Source organism: Pleurodeles waltl, chromosome 4_1 (assembly GCF_031143425.1).
Source record: "Pleurodeles waltl isolate 20211129_DDA chromosome 4_1, aPleWal1.hap1.20221129, whole genome shotgun sequence".
Classification (NCBI taxonomy): Eukaryota; Metazoa; Chordata; class Amphibia; order Caudata; family Salamandridae; genus Pleurodeles; species Pleurodeles waltl.
The window spans coordinates 917,295,493-917,310,297 of NC_090442.1; the positions used below are offsets into that span (position 1 = coordinate 917,295,493).

The 14,805-nt window shown below is 42.6% G+C and overlaps 1 protein-coding gene across 1 annotated transcript in view; it reads right to left on the reverse strand.

Moving 5' to 3' along the window:
- FBXL13 (F-box and leucine rich repeat protein 13) overlaps positions 1-14,805 on the reverse strand; it is a 1,108,093-nt gene that overhangs the window by 1,035,096 nt on the left and 58,192 nt on the right. The window contains exons 2-3 of the mRNA XM_069229683.1: positions 12,154-12,257; positions 2,132-2,225 (exon numbers count right to left, since the gene is read on the reverse strand). Coding sequence (XP_069085784.1) covers positions 2,132-2,225; positions 12,154-12,257 — 198 coding nt within the window. The remainder of the gene's footprint in view (positions 1-2,131; positions 2,226-12,153; positions 12,258-14,805) is intronic.

Sequence of the window (14,805 nt, forward strand, 5' to 3'; positions counted from 1 at the left end):
AGGTGAGACTTTCCTACAGTAATGTCGAGTGGATTGGCCTTTGACAGTATTTTTTTTTTTTTTTTTAATTGACCGCAACTGAGATTTCTCATTGTTCACAAATCAAGCTCAATATATACCATCTCTAGAGTCACAAGTTACATAAGGTTCTATCTTTATGTGAACTTTGGTGAGAGAGTCACCAGTAGGAATGCTTACATGCTCAAACCCCTGGAAGGTAGCTCTTATTACCCAGAGACCTGTGACTACTATTAACAGGGAGCTAGCATAAAATAATTAAGGTGAGGCTACTGAATATTCCTTTGCGCTTGTTATGATAGGGATGCAACATCAGCCATCCCTCAGGTTCCAAGCACACAATCGGTTTTCTATTCGTACAAGGTAGAACATATTTGTTTCAGACCCAGAATCACACTGCATCAGGAAAGTTTGCTTTACTGGTGCAGTGTGAAGATTTGCATTTTTCCAATTGTTTTTCAAATAAATCGCAGTGAACTTAAGATGTCTAGTTCTTCCTAACCCCTTCATTTGTTGGCATTGCCCATTTTTTGTATGTTCATGCAGTAGTAGGCTTTCGAGAGCGAAAGAGGTGAAAAGCGAAGTAAATGCGAAAGCAGTGCAGCTTGCCAGTGAAATTTGTTTTTTTTGTCACTGGGAGCATTTATCGTTCTTTTGGACAAGAGCTCATTTAGGAAGGAATCGTGTCAAGAGAAGTGTACATTCAATACAACTCTTCTTAAAGGAGGACCACTATCTATCTGTGCTACCAGTTCCTATTTGGAAATCAAACTGAAGTGCTTGACGGCCTCTGCAAGTGAATGCACTGCGGCATCTAAGAGCAGAGGGTACAGCGAGGAGCCTAGAGGAACTTTCTGCTGTGAAATAATTTAGTGACTGACAATACTATGCTTTCAAGAGGCTTACACTTGTTAATTATCTAAAGAAGCACTGAAAAATCCAAAAAGAAGAGGGTAGGCATCTGACCTCTTTCCAGTTCCCTTGAAATGCTTCTCCATTATCCAAGAGACCAGATTCCGTCGATGGGGCGGAAAACTGACTCCGATGTCTCAAAGTGCTTCAAATTTGCTCTCTAATTTTGAAACTGTTTTTCCACTTGTCTTTACAGAATGTTTCCAACATTAGGGAACCAAAAGGTCTGGCAAAAATGGCAACAAAAAATGACAGGGATATTAGAAACAGGAAACGTTTCTTTCAGTAATGGGATGACAATCACGTAGCTAGGGGCTAAAGAAGAAAACATTACTGGAATTATTTGCTGACTATCCAGATAGGTCAGGAAACATGTATTCCCCATTGGGTTCATTTTCGAAGTGTTGCACTGTTTTGATGGGTAGTTACAAGCCAAAGGCCTTAATACTTAATGTCTTCAAGAAACCTTGATGAAATGGATCGCCCAAAAGGTACGGAAGTTTAAACTTTGTGGAACATCCAAGGGTGCTCCAGAATGGAAGCAGCAGCAGTTTCATGTCTGATCTGATGACTGTTGAAAGACAAAAATGACTGCTGATTGCAGCAAGTGTCCACTGCAGTGGTTTTGTTATTGGCACATACAGGTTTAAAGAGAGAACAATAGACTCTGAAAATTAGAGTGCATCTTGATCTCTAGTTACAGTCTTGAGACATTAATGCAAATAACTGCCTATGAGGATGGCTTGAGATCTTTTTGTGGAATCCATCAAGCAATCGGATAAGCACCTAGACCAGCTTTTCTCCAGCAATGTTTAAAAAGTAATTCTTGTAGATCCTGCAGACTTGACTTTAAACCATTTGTTGGCATCTGAGTGTGAGGCTTTGACTTTCTTTGTTCGGTGGGCAACAGGAGCTCGATTCCTATTTTGGATTCATACAGTGATTTTCAGGCAGTGAGACAACTGGATGATGAGAAACAGGATAGTGGGTAGATTAGACACATAAATGACATATTTGCTTGATTGAGATTAAGTGTGTTGAAAGGGAGATAACCTGTGGAGAAGTTGAAAAAGATATTCTCACAACATCAATGTAGCCTCTACATGCAGATGAGAACATACAATAGGCCGTCTTCCTGTTCTAAGAGGTAACCAAGGAAATTGAAAGAAAAAAACAAATACAAAATAAGAAAAGTCATTACCAGCTGCCCTTCATCTGGTCCAAAAAGATACTCTAGGTAACTTTCTGTCACCATCTTCAATTTTGGTCTCTGTGATTCATCAACAAATGCATCCCTGTACACAAACAAACAGATCACATCAGTCAAAAGAAAAATATTTGACATAACCATAATCGATGCCTAGAACAACAATCAATTAAATCAATTTATTCATAGCGTTTTGAGAAATTGAATCATTTTTGCAACGGGCTCCACAGAAATCAATTTAGCAGATAGGCTTCAATAGCTCTGGCTACACAATTCTGAAGCGTCCTTTCTGTTTCTATTCAAGTCATTTTGCAAGGCCGTAAACACTTGACTATTCAAGTTAGAACTAACCAATCTAACACTATTATATTTGGCCTTTTCTCTTTCTAGGGCTACGAACTACATCATTACCTTGGTGCAAAACATTGTAAATGCTAAAAAATATTGATAAAAACATTACTAATAATAACATTCCCAATAGAACGAAGGAATGAAATCACCAACTAGCATTATAACAGTAAGTAATGTCAAGTAAATGGCCTCTTCAATATCACTTTCTTAAACAATGTGTAGCCTTTATTTAAGGCAATCTCTGGAACTATGCAAGCTAAGAGTGGACAGACAAATATATCTTAAAACTGCAACCAGTTTGGAATAACAGAATGTTGCTGTTTCCGTTTAAAAAAAATTACAATAACATCATCAACACTAGAATCAGAAGAGAGGAGAGAAAACAAGTCGAAGGACTTTAGAAAGTCTGGTATGTAAAACCTCGATGAGGTAAAGCTCCTGTATCCACATTAGAGACACTGCTCTATGGAGTTTTGTATTTCTGCCATCAATGGCTATTACAAATCATTACAATCTGAGGGTCAAGTTTAACAGTCCATATGTAGGAATACTAAATAAAATAACTGTTACTGTGCATTGAAAACGATTGGCAGGTTTTACGATAATTTAAGCATCTTGCAAAAAAGTTCACTTCACAAATAATTTACCATATATTCTTTTCAGTCAGTATCATACCTGGATGGGATGTGCAAAACTCGAGTTGAGGAAGATATTTTATGCTGGAACTGTCACGAAGTAGTGTGGGAACTAAGTTATGTAAAGTTGAGATGCTGCGAACGAACTGACAATATTTCAGCAAGAGAGTGGAGCAAGCGCTGCAAAGATTTACTCATGGCACATATGAAACCATCATTGCTCTGACTGTTCAGAATTTGGAATACCCAGGTTTGTCTTTTCAAGTTGTGTGATGGGCAGAAGGGGAATTCTAAGAGTTGGAAGTCTGCTACTAGTTTTGTAAGCATGCTCAATATAAACTCCTCTTTGTTTTTCTCCTTTATTGCAGAAGTAAACTGTCAGTTTAGGATTTAGCAGATTGTTTATGAATTATTTGTAGATTCAGATCTTACAAGAGATGATTAAATATGTTAGTGAACTGATCTGTTCTTTTTCAATCGTGCAGAATATTTTGAGTAAACAAAACAGAAGAAATGTTCTGCTGAGGCGTAGCAACTGGTCAGTGGGCAGCACTCAGAGAGAAGTCAGGAGGCGGATGACTAAAGAGACAACCAAAAAGTGGCTGTTGTTTATTTATGTTTGGATTGAACATACTGAAATAAATTCATCACAGGTTCCAGCATGCTCAGCATCCCCAAGAACACACTGCACATTGTCGAATTTGAAGGTCTAAGTAATCTCACCATTGCTATGCAACATGAAAACGTGCTTCTCCATGCTAATCTTGATTTATTGTAAATGACGCCTCACTGATCCCTGAGCTGACGTTGTATAAAACCCTTGCAGGTTTTATGATTTGTTTAGAGAATAATGTCAAAATTATTTTTTTCCAGTGAACATGACTGAGAATTGATCCCATATCATGTGCCACACATCCATCCACACCTTGTTTTCTCGCTAAAAACAGTTTATTTCCTGCCACATTTAATTTACCTGTTCACATTGTTTACGTATGCGCTCAAAATCCAATTATGCAAAATGGTGTTGGCTAAAAAGGCAGCACTGACCAAGAGTGTCACATTAGACAACCTGGCAGCTACGTGTGAAGGACAGCACAGAGGGCTTCATGTGCCTGGCTGTGGCCAATAGGCTACATCAGTGGTTCCTAAATATGTTAGAACCACAACCCACCTTTTAAAACAACAGCCTTTGGCAACCCGCCTAACTTTAATGGACATGAGGAGAGGTAATTTTTGTTCATGTAACTTAAACATTGTGTGGTAGCACACTGTCATTTACAGACAGCACATTTTCTATTGAAGGGGCCACTATATATAGTGCACAAATGATGATGTGTGGAAATGGAGTTCCCATGAATATTTATTATTTGTGCATTACCAAGTATGGTATCTTGATTTGTGTTTGTCCTATTAAAATCTGTTTCCAGCACACTTCAGAATTACAAAAAAATTGCCTTCTTTTTTGCTTTTCCAAACTGCTGAATGGATACAATTCATGTATAGGTATCTACATGTTGTGTGTTTGTTGCACAAAAAACAACATCACACTTTTCTGGACTCCAACAAGATTGTCCCATAATTCACTTTAAAAACTCCTCTCACTATGTAGTCCGAAAAAGAAAAGTATACACTAATCCCATAAGCACCAATTTGTCAGAAGACATATGCCTTGTCATTCGACCTCTGTCCTCGAAGCACCAAATGTGAAAGATAAACACAGAATTTAAAGCCATCTTTATTTATTGCTCGGAATTTTGCAACCCACCACAAATAACCTGAAACTCACCAGAGGGGCAGTAGCGTAGCAAGGATGCCATAGGCCCTGGCACGAGAAATAAATTGCTCTTTTGGCTGCTTTTGGAGTAGCAAAATACAGCACTTATCAGGGTCTAATGGGACCCTCATGGCTAGGGCCCGGTGCGCTGCACCTGCTGTACCAATGGTATCTACGCCTCTGCAGAGGGTTGTGACCCACAGTGTGGGAAACACTGAGGTAGATCAACCTAAACAGGCTCTATTAAGTGAAATATTACTTCTTGTTCCACTATATGAACTGACTCTTCTCGGGGAGCTATATGAGATAATATTTATGTATTTATCTTAACAGAAGAGCCATGACTCAAAAACTCATTATACAGCCTGAATTCAACACAGTGAAGGGCTCTACAGTGCTTAAAGTTTATTAAATCAGTCTGTTTCTGTCACAAACCTAGAAAACTATCTTAAGTACTTACCATGAAAGGGGCGTGGCCTGGGACCAATGGAGCTGCACACGTAGTGCGGCGCTCTCGGACCACAATCCAGTCCCGAAGCTTAAATCCTGCCATAATAACGACCGGAGGTCTTAAAAGTTGAAGAGAAGTGATCGGAGAATATACAGCACGAGTAGAAACCGAGGCGATACATTTGGGGCAGAGTTTACCAAGAAAACTCCCCCCGACAACTCCGCGGCTGGCGTGACCTAAAATGGCGGCCGCGACAGAGCAGTGTACCCGCTGCAGCCGCAGTCCGCGGCTGAGAAGGTACGAAGGTCCCGTGGAGGTGAGGGCCCCCACATCATTCGTTGGAGGGTACGAGGGGCTCAGACACCTTTGCCACAAACGGCGAGAGCAACAGTATGAAGCGGAACATCAGCGAAAGCGGCATAGCGTGGGGCATCTGGGCCACAATCCAGGCTGAAGTTTAAAACCTGCCATAGTGACGACCGGAGGTCTTGGGGATTGAAGAGAAGCGATCGGAGAATATACAGCACAAGTAGGAACCGCGGCGCCCCACCCTGGAGCAGAGATCACCCGGCAAAGCTTCCCCCCGAAAACTTTGCGGCTACCGCAACCCAAAATGGCAGCCGCGACAGAACAGAGAGCTCGCTGCGGCCGCGGCCCTCGGTTGTGAGGACACATGGGTCTCGTGGAGGTGGGGACCCTCACGCCATCCATCGAGGAACACAAGGGGCTCAGACACCTTCACCACCAACGGCGAGAACAACATTACGAAGCGGAACATCAGCGAATGCGAGTAAGGTGGCGCCCTCAAGCCACAATCCAGGCCCGAAGATTAAATCCTGACATAATAACGACCGGAGGTCTTAAAAATTGTAGAGAAGCGATCGGAGAATATACAGCACAAGTAGGAACCGCGGCGCTCCACTTTGGGGCAGAGATCGCCCCAAAAAAACTCCCCCTGACAAGTTTGCGGCTGCCACGACGTAAAATGGCGGCCGTGACGGAGCAGGAAACCAGCTACAGCCGTGGCCCTCGATCCATTGAAGAGCGCAAAGGACTCAGACACTTTTGCCACTAACGACGAGAGCAACAGTACAGAACATCAGCGAATACAGTGTAGGGCAGTGCCCTCTGGCCACAATCCAGGCCCAAAGCTTAGATACTGCCATAATAACAACCTAAGATCTCAAAAAGTGAAGAGAAGGATCTGAGAACAGTTACAATGGAAAAACAAAAAAAACAAGACAAATCACCAGCGGGGCACTCCCCGCACACTGAGAATCCACCCCCAACGCCCGCCAGAGAATCACAAACGGGGCACGAACAACAAGAAACAACTCTGGACACTGTGCTACTGGCCATTAAAGATTCCCGGGAAGCGCTTGAGCGTAAAATCGATAACCTCACCACAGATCTTTCCCTTTTGCGAGACGACCACCGTAAATTAAAGGAAACGGTGGGTTTGCACGAGACCACGTTGACAGGAGTGTTAGCGGGGCACAAAGGCTCATCCTCAGAAATTAAAGACCTGACCACCCGGCTGAAAACATTGGAGGCAAGGGCGGAGGATGCAGAAAACCGAGCCCGACGGAACAACATCAGATTAGTGGGGGTTTCGGAGGGGGCGGAGGCCTCGGCAGCTAATATAGAAGTATTCCTGGAACAGTGGCTCAGAGACACGATAGCATCAGAGGGCTTCTCACCATTCTTTGCGGTGGAACGTGCCCACAGGATCCCTGGCGGACCACCCCCACCAGGAGTCAGGCCACGGCCAATAATCGCTAGATTACTCCACCACAAAGATAGAGACTACGTACTGTCACAATCCCGCCAGCTAGGTGAGATTCAATTGGATGGCCAAAAGGTTATGATATTCCCAGACTTTACGAGAGAAACACAGGCGCAAAGGGCATCCTACATCGCAGTAAAACGAGCAATGCGTGAGCATGGTATAAAATATGCCATGCTCTTTCCGGCAAAACTCCGAATGGAATACGATAACAGAACCCACTTTTTTCTCACACCTCAGCTGGCGATGGAATGGCTTGAATCGCTGAACATCCACTGCAGAGCAACCCGTGACCGGACATTCCGAAACCCCGGGAAGAAACGTAGCAGATCCCGGAAAAAGATCACAGAAGCGGCTCCATCGAAACGTCAATCACAACAGGAGATGCGTGATGCGGTGGAAACAGCAGCAGCATTAAGCGGGGGAGACTTCCACACACGCCGGACCCCAGATGCTACATCAGACGTTGACTCAAGCTGCGAACAGTCCTCAATATCCTCCCAGGACACTCTCGTCAGCTTGCCTTTGATCACCCCAGGAATGGCGGACGAGATTATCTGACCTCACTAAAAGAACAAGTTGGCAAGTGAGCGGACAATTGTGGGGGAACCTCAATCTGTTTAGGGACATTGATAAGACCCAACCGTAAATATAGAGCTATAGGAACCTAGATGTCATTTCCTAACCGGCACATTACATATAATCAGGCCTGGGGGAGAGTCCGGGACGCTGCCTCTTGGTCTCTGGCACGCCTCCCTCCAATAGGTTGATAATTAGGATTACAATAGTTGTAATGGTTTGGACGGGGAGAGTTGTAGGTACCGGTCCTGGGGAGAGGGAGTTACAAAGGGGGTTTGATTTTGGTTGTGTTGTCTTCAGGGTTTATCAGGCACATCTATCTCGCAGCCCAAACGGTTCACACCTTAGATTACGAGACTCAATAGGTTTGTCCAGTAGTAGTAATAGAGCGGTGTTAGCGGACCGCCTCCACACCCCTCCCTAAACTATGACCACAGAATACAAGATAATCACATGGAATGTCAGGGGCCTAAATAACATGTCCAAGAGGTACAAAGTTCACAGCTTTCTTAAACGAAGGGGAGTGCACATAGCTATCTTACAAGAAACTCACTTGTTGGAGCAGGAGATCAAGGCCTTGAAAAAGCACTGGAGGGGACAAATATTCGTCACTAACCACTCAGCATTTGCGAGGGGAGTGTTGATATGGATCAGACCAGGCGTTCCATTACAGGTTCTTCATACCTTGATCGACACTGAGGGGAGATACGTAGTGATATCTGGTAGATTGGACGGGAGAGAGGTAACTCTTGCGGGACTATACGGCCCAAATCACGAACAGGGAAAATTCCTAGACAGATTATCACTGATCATGAGCACACTTCTCACTAGCACTACATTAATAGGAGGAGACTTTAATTGTGTAGTGGATACCGCAATGGATAGATCGCACCCACCATTGTCACAATCTGTAACTCCTAAAACAGCACTGCACTTCCAGCAGTGCCAAAAACACTGGCAATTAACGGACTGTTGGCGCAAACTTAATCCCCCCCAATAGAGAATACTCTTTTTATTCAGCAGTTCACGACCTGCATGTACGACTGGACACCATTCTGGCATCTCCAGAGGTGCAATCTGTGGTGGCGAAGGCCGAGTATCTTGGCCGCACCATCTCAGATCATGATCCCTTATTTATCCCTTTGGCCTGGTGCGGCGAAAGACCTTCGATTCCCACTTGGCGCCTGAGAGCAGAGTCACTTGCAGACGAAGCTTTTAGAACCCAACTGGGCACGCAGATTATGGAATTCTTCGAGAACAATGCTGGAACTGCCTCGTCCAGATCTGTCGAATGGGAATCCTTTAAAACAGTGATCAGGGGATATTGTATTAGCACTACTGTGGGAGTACGGAAAGTGCTAGAGACAGAACTAACCGATCTCGAGAACTCCCTTAGGGAACTCGAACGTAAGCACCCATCACAACCCAACCTCTCAACACAACTAGAAGAGACAAAGACTAGAATAATAGAAACTAACACTAGATTGTCATGTTTCGATTACAAACAATTCTTGCAGAAGCAACATACAGAGAGCGACAGAGCAGGCGCCCTACTGGCATGGCTGGCCAAACCGCCCCAACTTCAAACCATAGTGGTGGAGTTAGAGACCACCCCGGGTATAAAAGTATATGGACAGAAGGAGATCAATACCACCTTTCTTAAATATTACTCAGAGCTGTATGCGCCTCCCTCCGAAGTACTCAGCGATGCTCAATTACAAGATCTGTGGAACCTCAACCTCCCGACATTGAAAGGGGAAGATAGAATAGCCCTGGCGACTCCCATATCACTTACAGAAATAAAGGCTGCAATCCAGAGTATGGCAAGGGGCAAGGTACCGGGAGCAGATGGTCTCCCTCTGGAGTTCTACCTTACATATCAGGACTCATTAACCTCCCAGCTCAGCATCTTATATGCAGAGGCATGGAATAACAACAGCTTACCTCCTTCCACTACAGAGGCAATAATGATTCCCCTTCTGAAACCTACCAAACCCCCCACAGAAGTTCGATCGTACCGCCCACTATCAATGTTGAACTTAGATTATAAAATACTAAGCAGGGTACAAGTTAATAGACTTCTACCATATATGTCCTCATTAATCCATCAGGACCAATCGGGATTCATCCCAAAGAGAAGCACTGCCCAAAATATCAGTCGATTGGTCTCACTCCTTCATGCCCTATCCCCTGACGCAAATAGAGCAGTAATCATCTCGATAGATGTCGAGAAGGCCTACGATGGGACTACCTAGAACGAGTGATGCTGCAGCTAGGACTAGGAGAAGGGTTTGTCAAATGGACGAGGCTTCTCTACACAAACCCCACAGCGAGAGTACGCACTGGCCGTACAATATCCCCTTCCTTTGCCATAGGTAGGGGTACAAGACAGGGATGCCCGCTTTCACCTTTGCTTTTTGCATTGGCAGTTGAACCTCTCGCCCAGTCAGCTAGGTCCCAGAGTTTCTACGAAGGCATTACAATCAATGCTTGGACGCATCATATTGCTCTCTATGCGGATGACATGTTACTCTTCCTCCGGAACGCAGAGACCGATCTACCAGGAGCAATGTTAGACAACTTTGGAACCGCATCTGGACTCCGGATAAACTGGGGGAAGACGTCCATTTTTCCAGCTGCTAGGGGTATCGAAGAACCAATGGACAATCGGGGTCTTCCGTGGTCCCCATCCACATTCAAATATTTAGGGGTCAATATCTATCACTCCGCTGAGGATTTACTAGAAGGGAACATTCAGAGCACAATTAGGAGTATCAAAAACAGCATGATATTCTGGCAGACACTCCCGCTAGCGGTTACTCGGAGAGTTGCACTGATTAAGATGATCGTGTTACCTAGAATGTTATATTTTTTTGCAACCATCCCACTCATTATACCGAGGGTGGTATTTAAAACAATTTCGTCCTTGAATACAGGATTTATATGGGGAACCAACAGACAAAGGATAGCATTGCGCACCCTCCAGAGAACAACAGCAGAGAGTGGTTTGGCTGTTCCTGACTTTGAATTATACTATTGGGCGAGCCAACTCCAATGGCTGGCGTGATTCATCAGAGCACCCCAGTGGGGGAAGCACTGAGAACCCCTCTCCACTGCCCCCGTGATAGAATTCTGGGCATTCTACTAAACCCCAAGAAACAGAATAAAACACTTCCGATAGAATGGGAAGCATCACGTCACTGCTGGGAACAATACCTAAAACGAACACACACCAGAACACCGTACTCGCCAGAGGCCCCCCTGATCTGTATAGGAACCATCACAGGAAATCATGTAATAAGGGGTATCACCCAATTAATGGCACTTCAGATCGACACCATAGGGGCTCTATATAATAACGGGAAACTGCACTTATGCAGAACTGCAGGAAAGGTTCCAGATACCACCAGGGCTGTTCCTAACCTTTAACGCAATTGCTAGGACTCTTCGTAGACAATGGGGTACAGGACTAGAAGAGCCCCCCAGACATAACACCTGTGACCAAATATGCACTATAGGAGACCAAGGGAAGTTGATTTCAGGGATATATACATCTCTACTAACCAGCATATGTCTTCCCCTAAATAAACTTAAGACCAAATGGCAGGGGGAACTGGATGTTACAATAGATGACACACAGTGGACCAGAATAACCACACACATATATACAGTTTCCAGAAATGCCAGGTTTAAATTAATAAACATATATGTTTATCACAGAGCTTACTTAACCCCATATATGATATCAAAGATTTATGGTGTAGAAAATGCCAGCTGCCCCCGATGTGCAGAACTAGCAGCAGGGTTGCTGCACATGCTCTGGAGTTGCCCACTAATCGGGGACTACTGGATGGGGATATTTGAAGCACTCTCCACTTGCACAGGCAGAACATTATCCCGATCAGCCATGGTGGCGGTTTTGGGAGATTTTCCTCGCCCCAGCAAGCATAAAATCACAAACAGATTCATAGACCTGGCTTTGATACTTGCAAGGAGAGAAATAACTTCACACTGGAAAGATCCGAAGGGACCACAGATAAATCGTTGGAGAAATGCATTAATCAAGTGGGCGGAAACTGAAGGGACAGTATTACTAAGGGAAACACTCAGGAGCCTAGGAACTAGAGACAATGCTCAGCACTGGAACATGATACTGGAGAATTTTAGAACACCTGACACTTCTAACTCTGATGCGGAGACAGATTTACCAGAAACAGATCATGTATAATTGATCAAGACATTCCTGTTGAAGATCGTACAAGAGACCAAATAAGTGATTCATTTGTGAACCGAACAAATTCCTCTGTATAATTGATGGGAAGTGCGAAAGGGGAGAGGTAGGGGGAGTTACAAAAAGATGGGAAGTTATTTTGTTTTTGTATGCGTTTCATGCAATTATAAAGCAATAAAAGAGATCTTAAAAAAAAAAAAAGTACTTACCATGAAATGCTTCCAAGACCGTTTGCTATGATTTCTCTAATCTTCTTTTCCAAAAAGGTAAGTGGATCTTCTGGGCACATAACAAACAAGCCACAAAGCAGTGCCTGCAAACCAAAGGAGAATTTATATTTATTTGCATTCAGCAAGTGAAACCATTTTGTAAAGCACTTTGACTAACAAGCTATAGACACGGCTTGAAACTTCAAAATATTATTTTCCCAATGCAGGACTGGTAACAAACTAGCACAAATCTCATAGATGGGAGAGCGAGCCGCTGTGAACAGTAAGACCAAACTCAGATATGTGGATGTGGGCCTGATGTGAGAGAGGTTGGGAGTTCAGGGCTTTGTATAGTTAGGGCTCCTGGTTTTATGCTATTTATGTTTTTTAACATCTCCGTCTGCATTCATATTTATTTTTTCGCTATGGTATTTATCCATATTTATTCTTTGTTTTGAGAATAAATGCAGTCATAAAATGGTATATTTCCACATTTAACGGAAAGACATGCAACTATACTGTGCTGCCTGTCATGTTTTAGCAAATTAAGCAGTAAAATATAGTGAAACATTACACTCACTGGTAAATATAACTATTATAACACAAATATATGTTAACATATGCATGCATTAAGAGAACTCTCAACCTGTTTTTTAACTTCCCATGCTGCCTATCTGCCTAGCTGTTGTCCTGGAAATCACGAAAGACAGCATGGAGAGTCACCCATAAGAAGAACAATTTTCTGTATTTTACCTCTTTTAAAAATAAATAAATACAGAGAGTAAACATGTTGTTTTTTGTTTGTATCTATCTATAAATATCAGTACAAATGGAAAACTGTGAGCCTTATGTAGTGTACAATCAGTTTATAACGCTGGAGATAATAGGACCGTAGTTTATTGATGTATACAACTATGACAGATCGGGAGGATCAATTAAGATCTGAAGAGACATACCTTCATGGAACCAATGATTATTGCTTGGAAGGAGATAAACTTAAAGAGTGGCCCCAGTGAAAGGTACTTGCTATTTTTATAGGCTGGCTATACATTTTCTATTACAAAGAAGTATGTAGGTCTTCTTAGGAGTTATCCCTTTATTTTATTTGGGGTTTTGGTAAAGAGCTTCCTAACACCTTACATCAGCTAAGAGCACTGAGGGATGTAGGAACATATGACAGCGAAGGTAAAGTTGCAATAAAGTACATTTACAAGAACCAGGTGCTGGTGAAGATCCCTATTATCTGGCCAGGATGGAGAGGGACAGAAAATACCACTGAAATTCCAAAAACTGTGACACAGCTTTGAAGAAAAAGAGTTCTTGGAGCTTGGGAGAAGATTGGTTGGCCAGTTTTAGGATTGCGACTGGGCAGGACATTGGGATCCAACTGGAGAGATATATGGGCCTTCAAGGATCCTCTGAATTTGAGGTAGTAATCTTCTAGTCTCAAATGTAATGTTAGAGAATTCCACATGAAGGAGCACGTCCGATGGGTCATCGGTAGGCACCAACTGGCAAACTTTAGGCTGCAGGTAGATGGTAAGAAACAGTTTTGCAAGATAGCTTGGTGAATTCTTTTGGGGTGCTTGATGTATGAACAAAAGTGTTTATGTCTGCATAGTCACGCTGTTTTATTTATGTGATTGTCACAGTGAACGCTTATGCCGAACCTTATTGATATATCAAATTGACCATAAGAAAATAAAAATTAGCCCCTGGTTGTTTCTTGCTTTCATCAAATGCACATCAAATGTAGTGTCTAATGAATCCAGGTATTTTATTAACAGCTTAGCTGCAGAATTGCTGTTCCTATAAATGTTATTTTTTCAACATTTCAGCAAGTCTTTACCGGAATTGTGGTGTACTTTTTAAAATAATACAATAAAACTTGTTTGTTGTGAAGTTTTCCTACCTTTGGCTTTATAGCGCTCTGAATAAATAGTATCACTGTTATCTGACTGGTTGTTATGCTTTCCATTGACTTTATCTAAGAGCTAACATTTATGAGTTTACAAACTAGGAGGGGTTGAAATCTGACAAAGAAACGCGAATACCATAATTTCTGAAAACGGTTGTGCATTACTGATATTTTAGGTGTCACCAGATACAGGGACTTGGTTAAAGGCTCAGAAAACTCTTGCACTGTACAAAGCAATGGGTATATAAATATTCAGCATCTTCAGAAGAGTGTGTTGCTTGATTGTTTCTTCAAATATGTCCTTAATCAGGAGATACTTGAATTAAACATACCACTGAAGAAACTAAAATAAAAAAAAAAGAGTTGTGTAATTGTGAAACTTCACCAACTCATGTCCTTTAAATATAGCTGTGATATAAATACAGCTGTGTGCCTCGAAAACTCTTCCATTTACAAGGACACCAAATTTACATAGATTGTAAATCTGATGATTTGGCAGCATCCATGAGCTGTGTCCTCTCTACTATTGAAACTATCCACTCACGGTCCTTTATTTGGCATAGGGAAAAGATAAAATTATAACTTTATGGATAGATCACTTACTATCTAGACTAAACTAGAAAGTCTCATGATGCAACCCTATTCCATGACACATCTCGGAAAATTTGATTTTTTTCTCATAAAGTATCTGTTAGCATCCCAAAGATTCAAACTCTAATGAAATCTCCTAACAG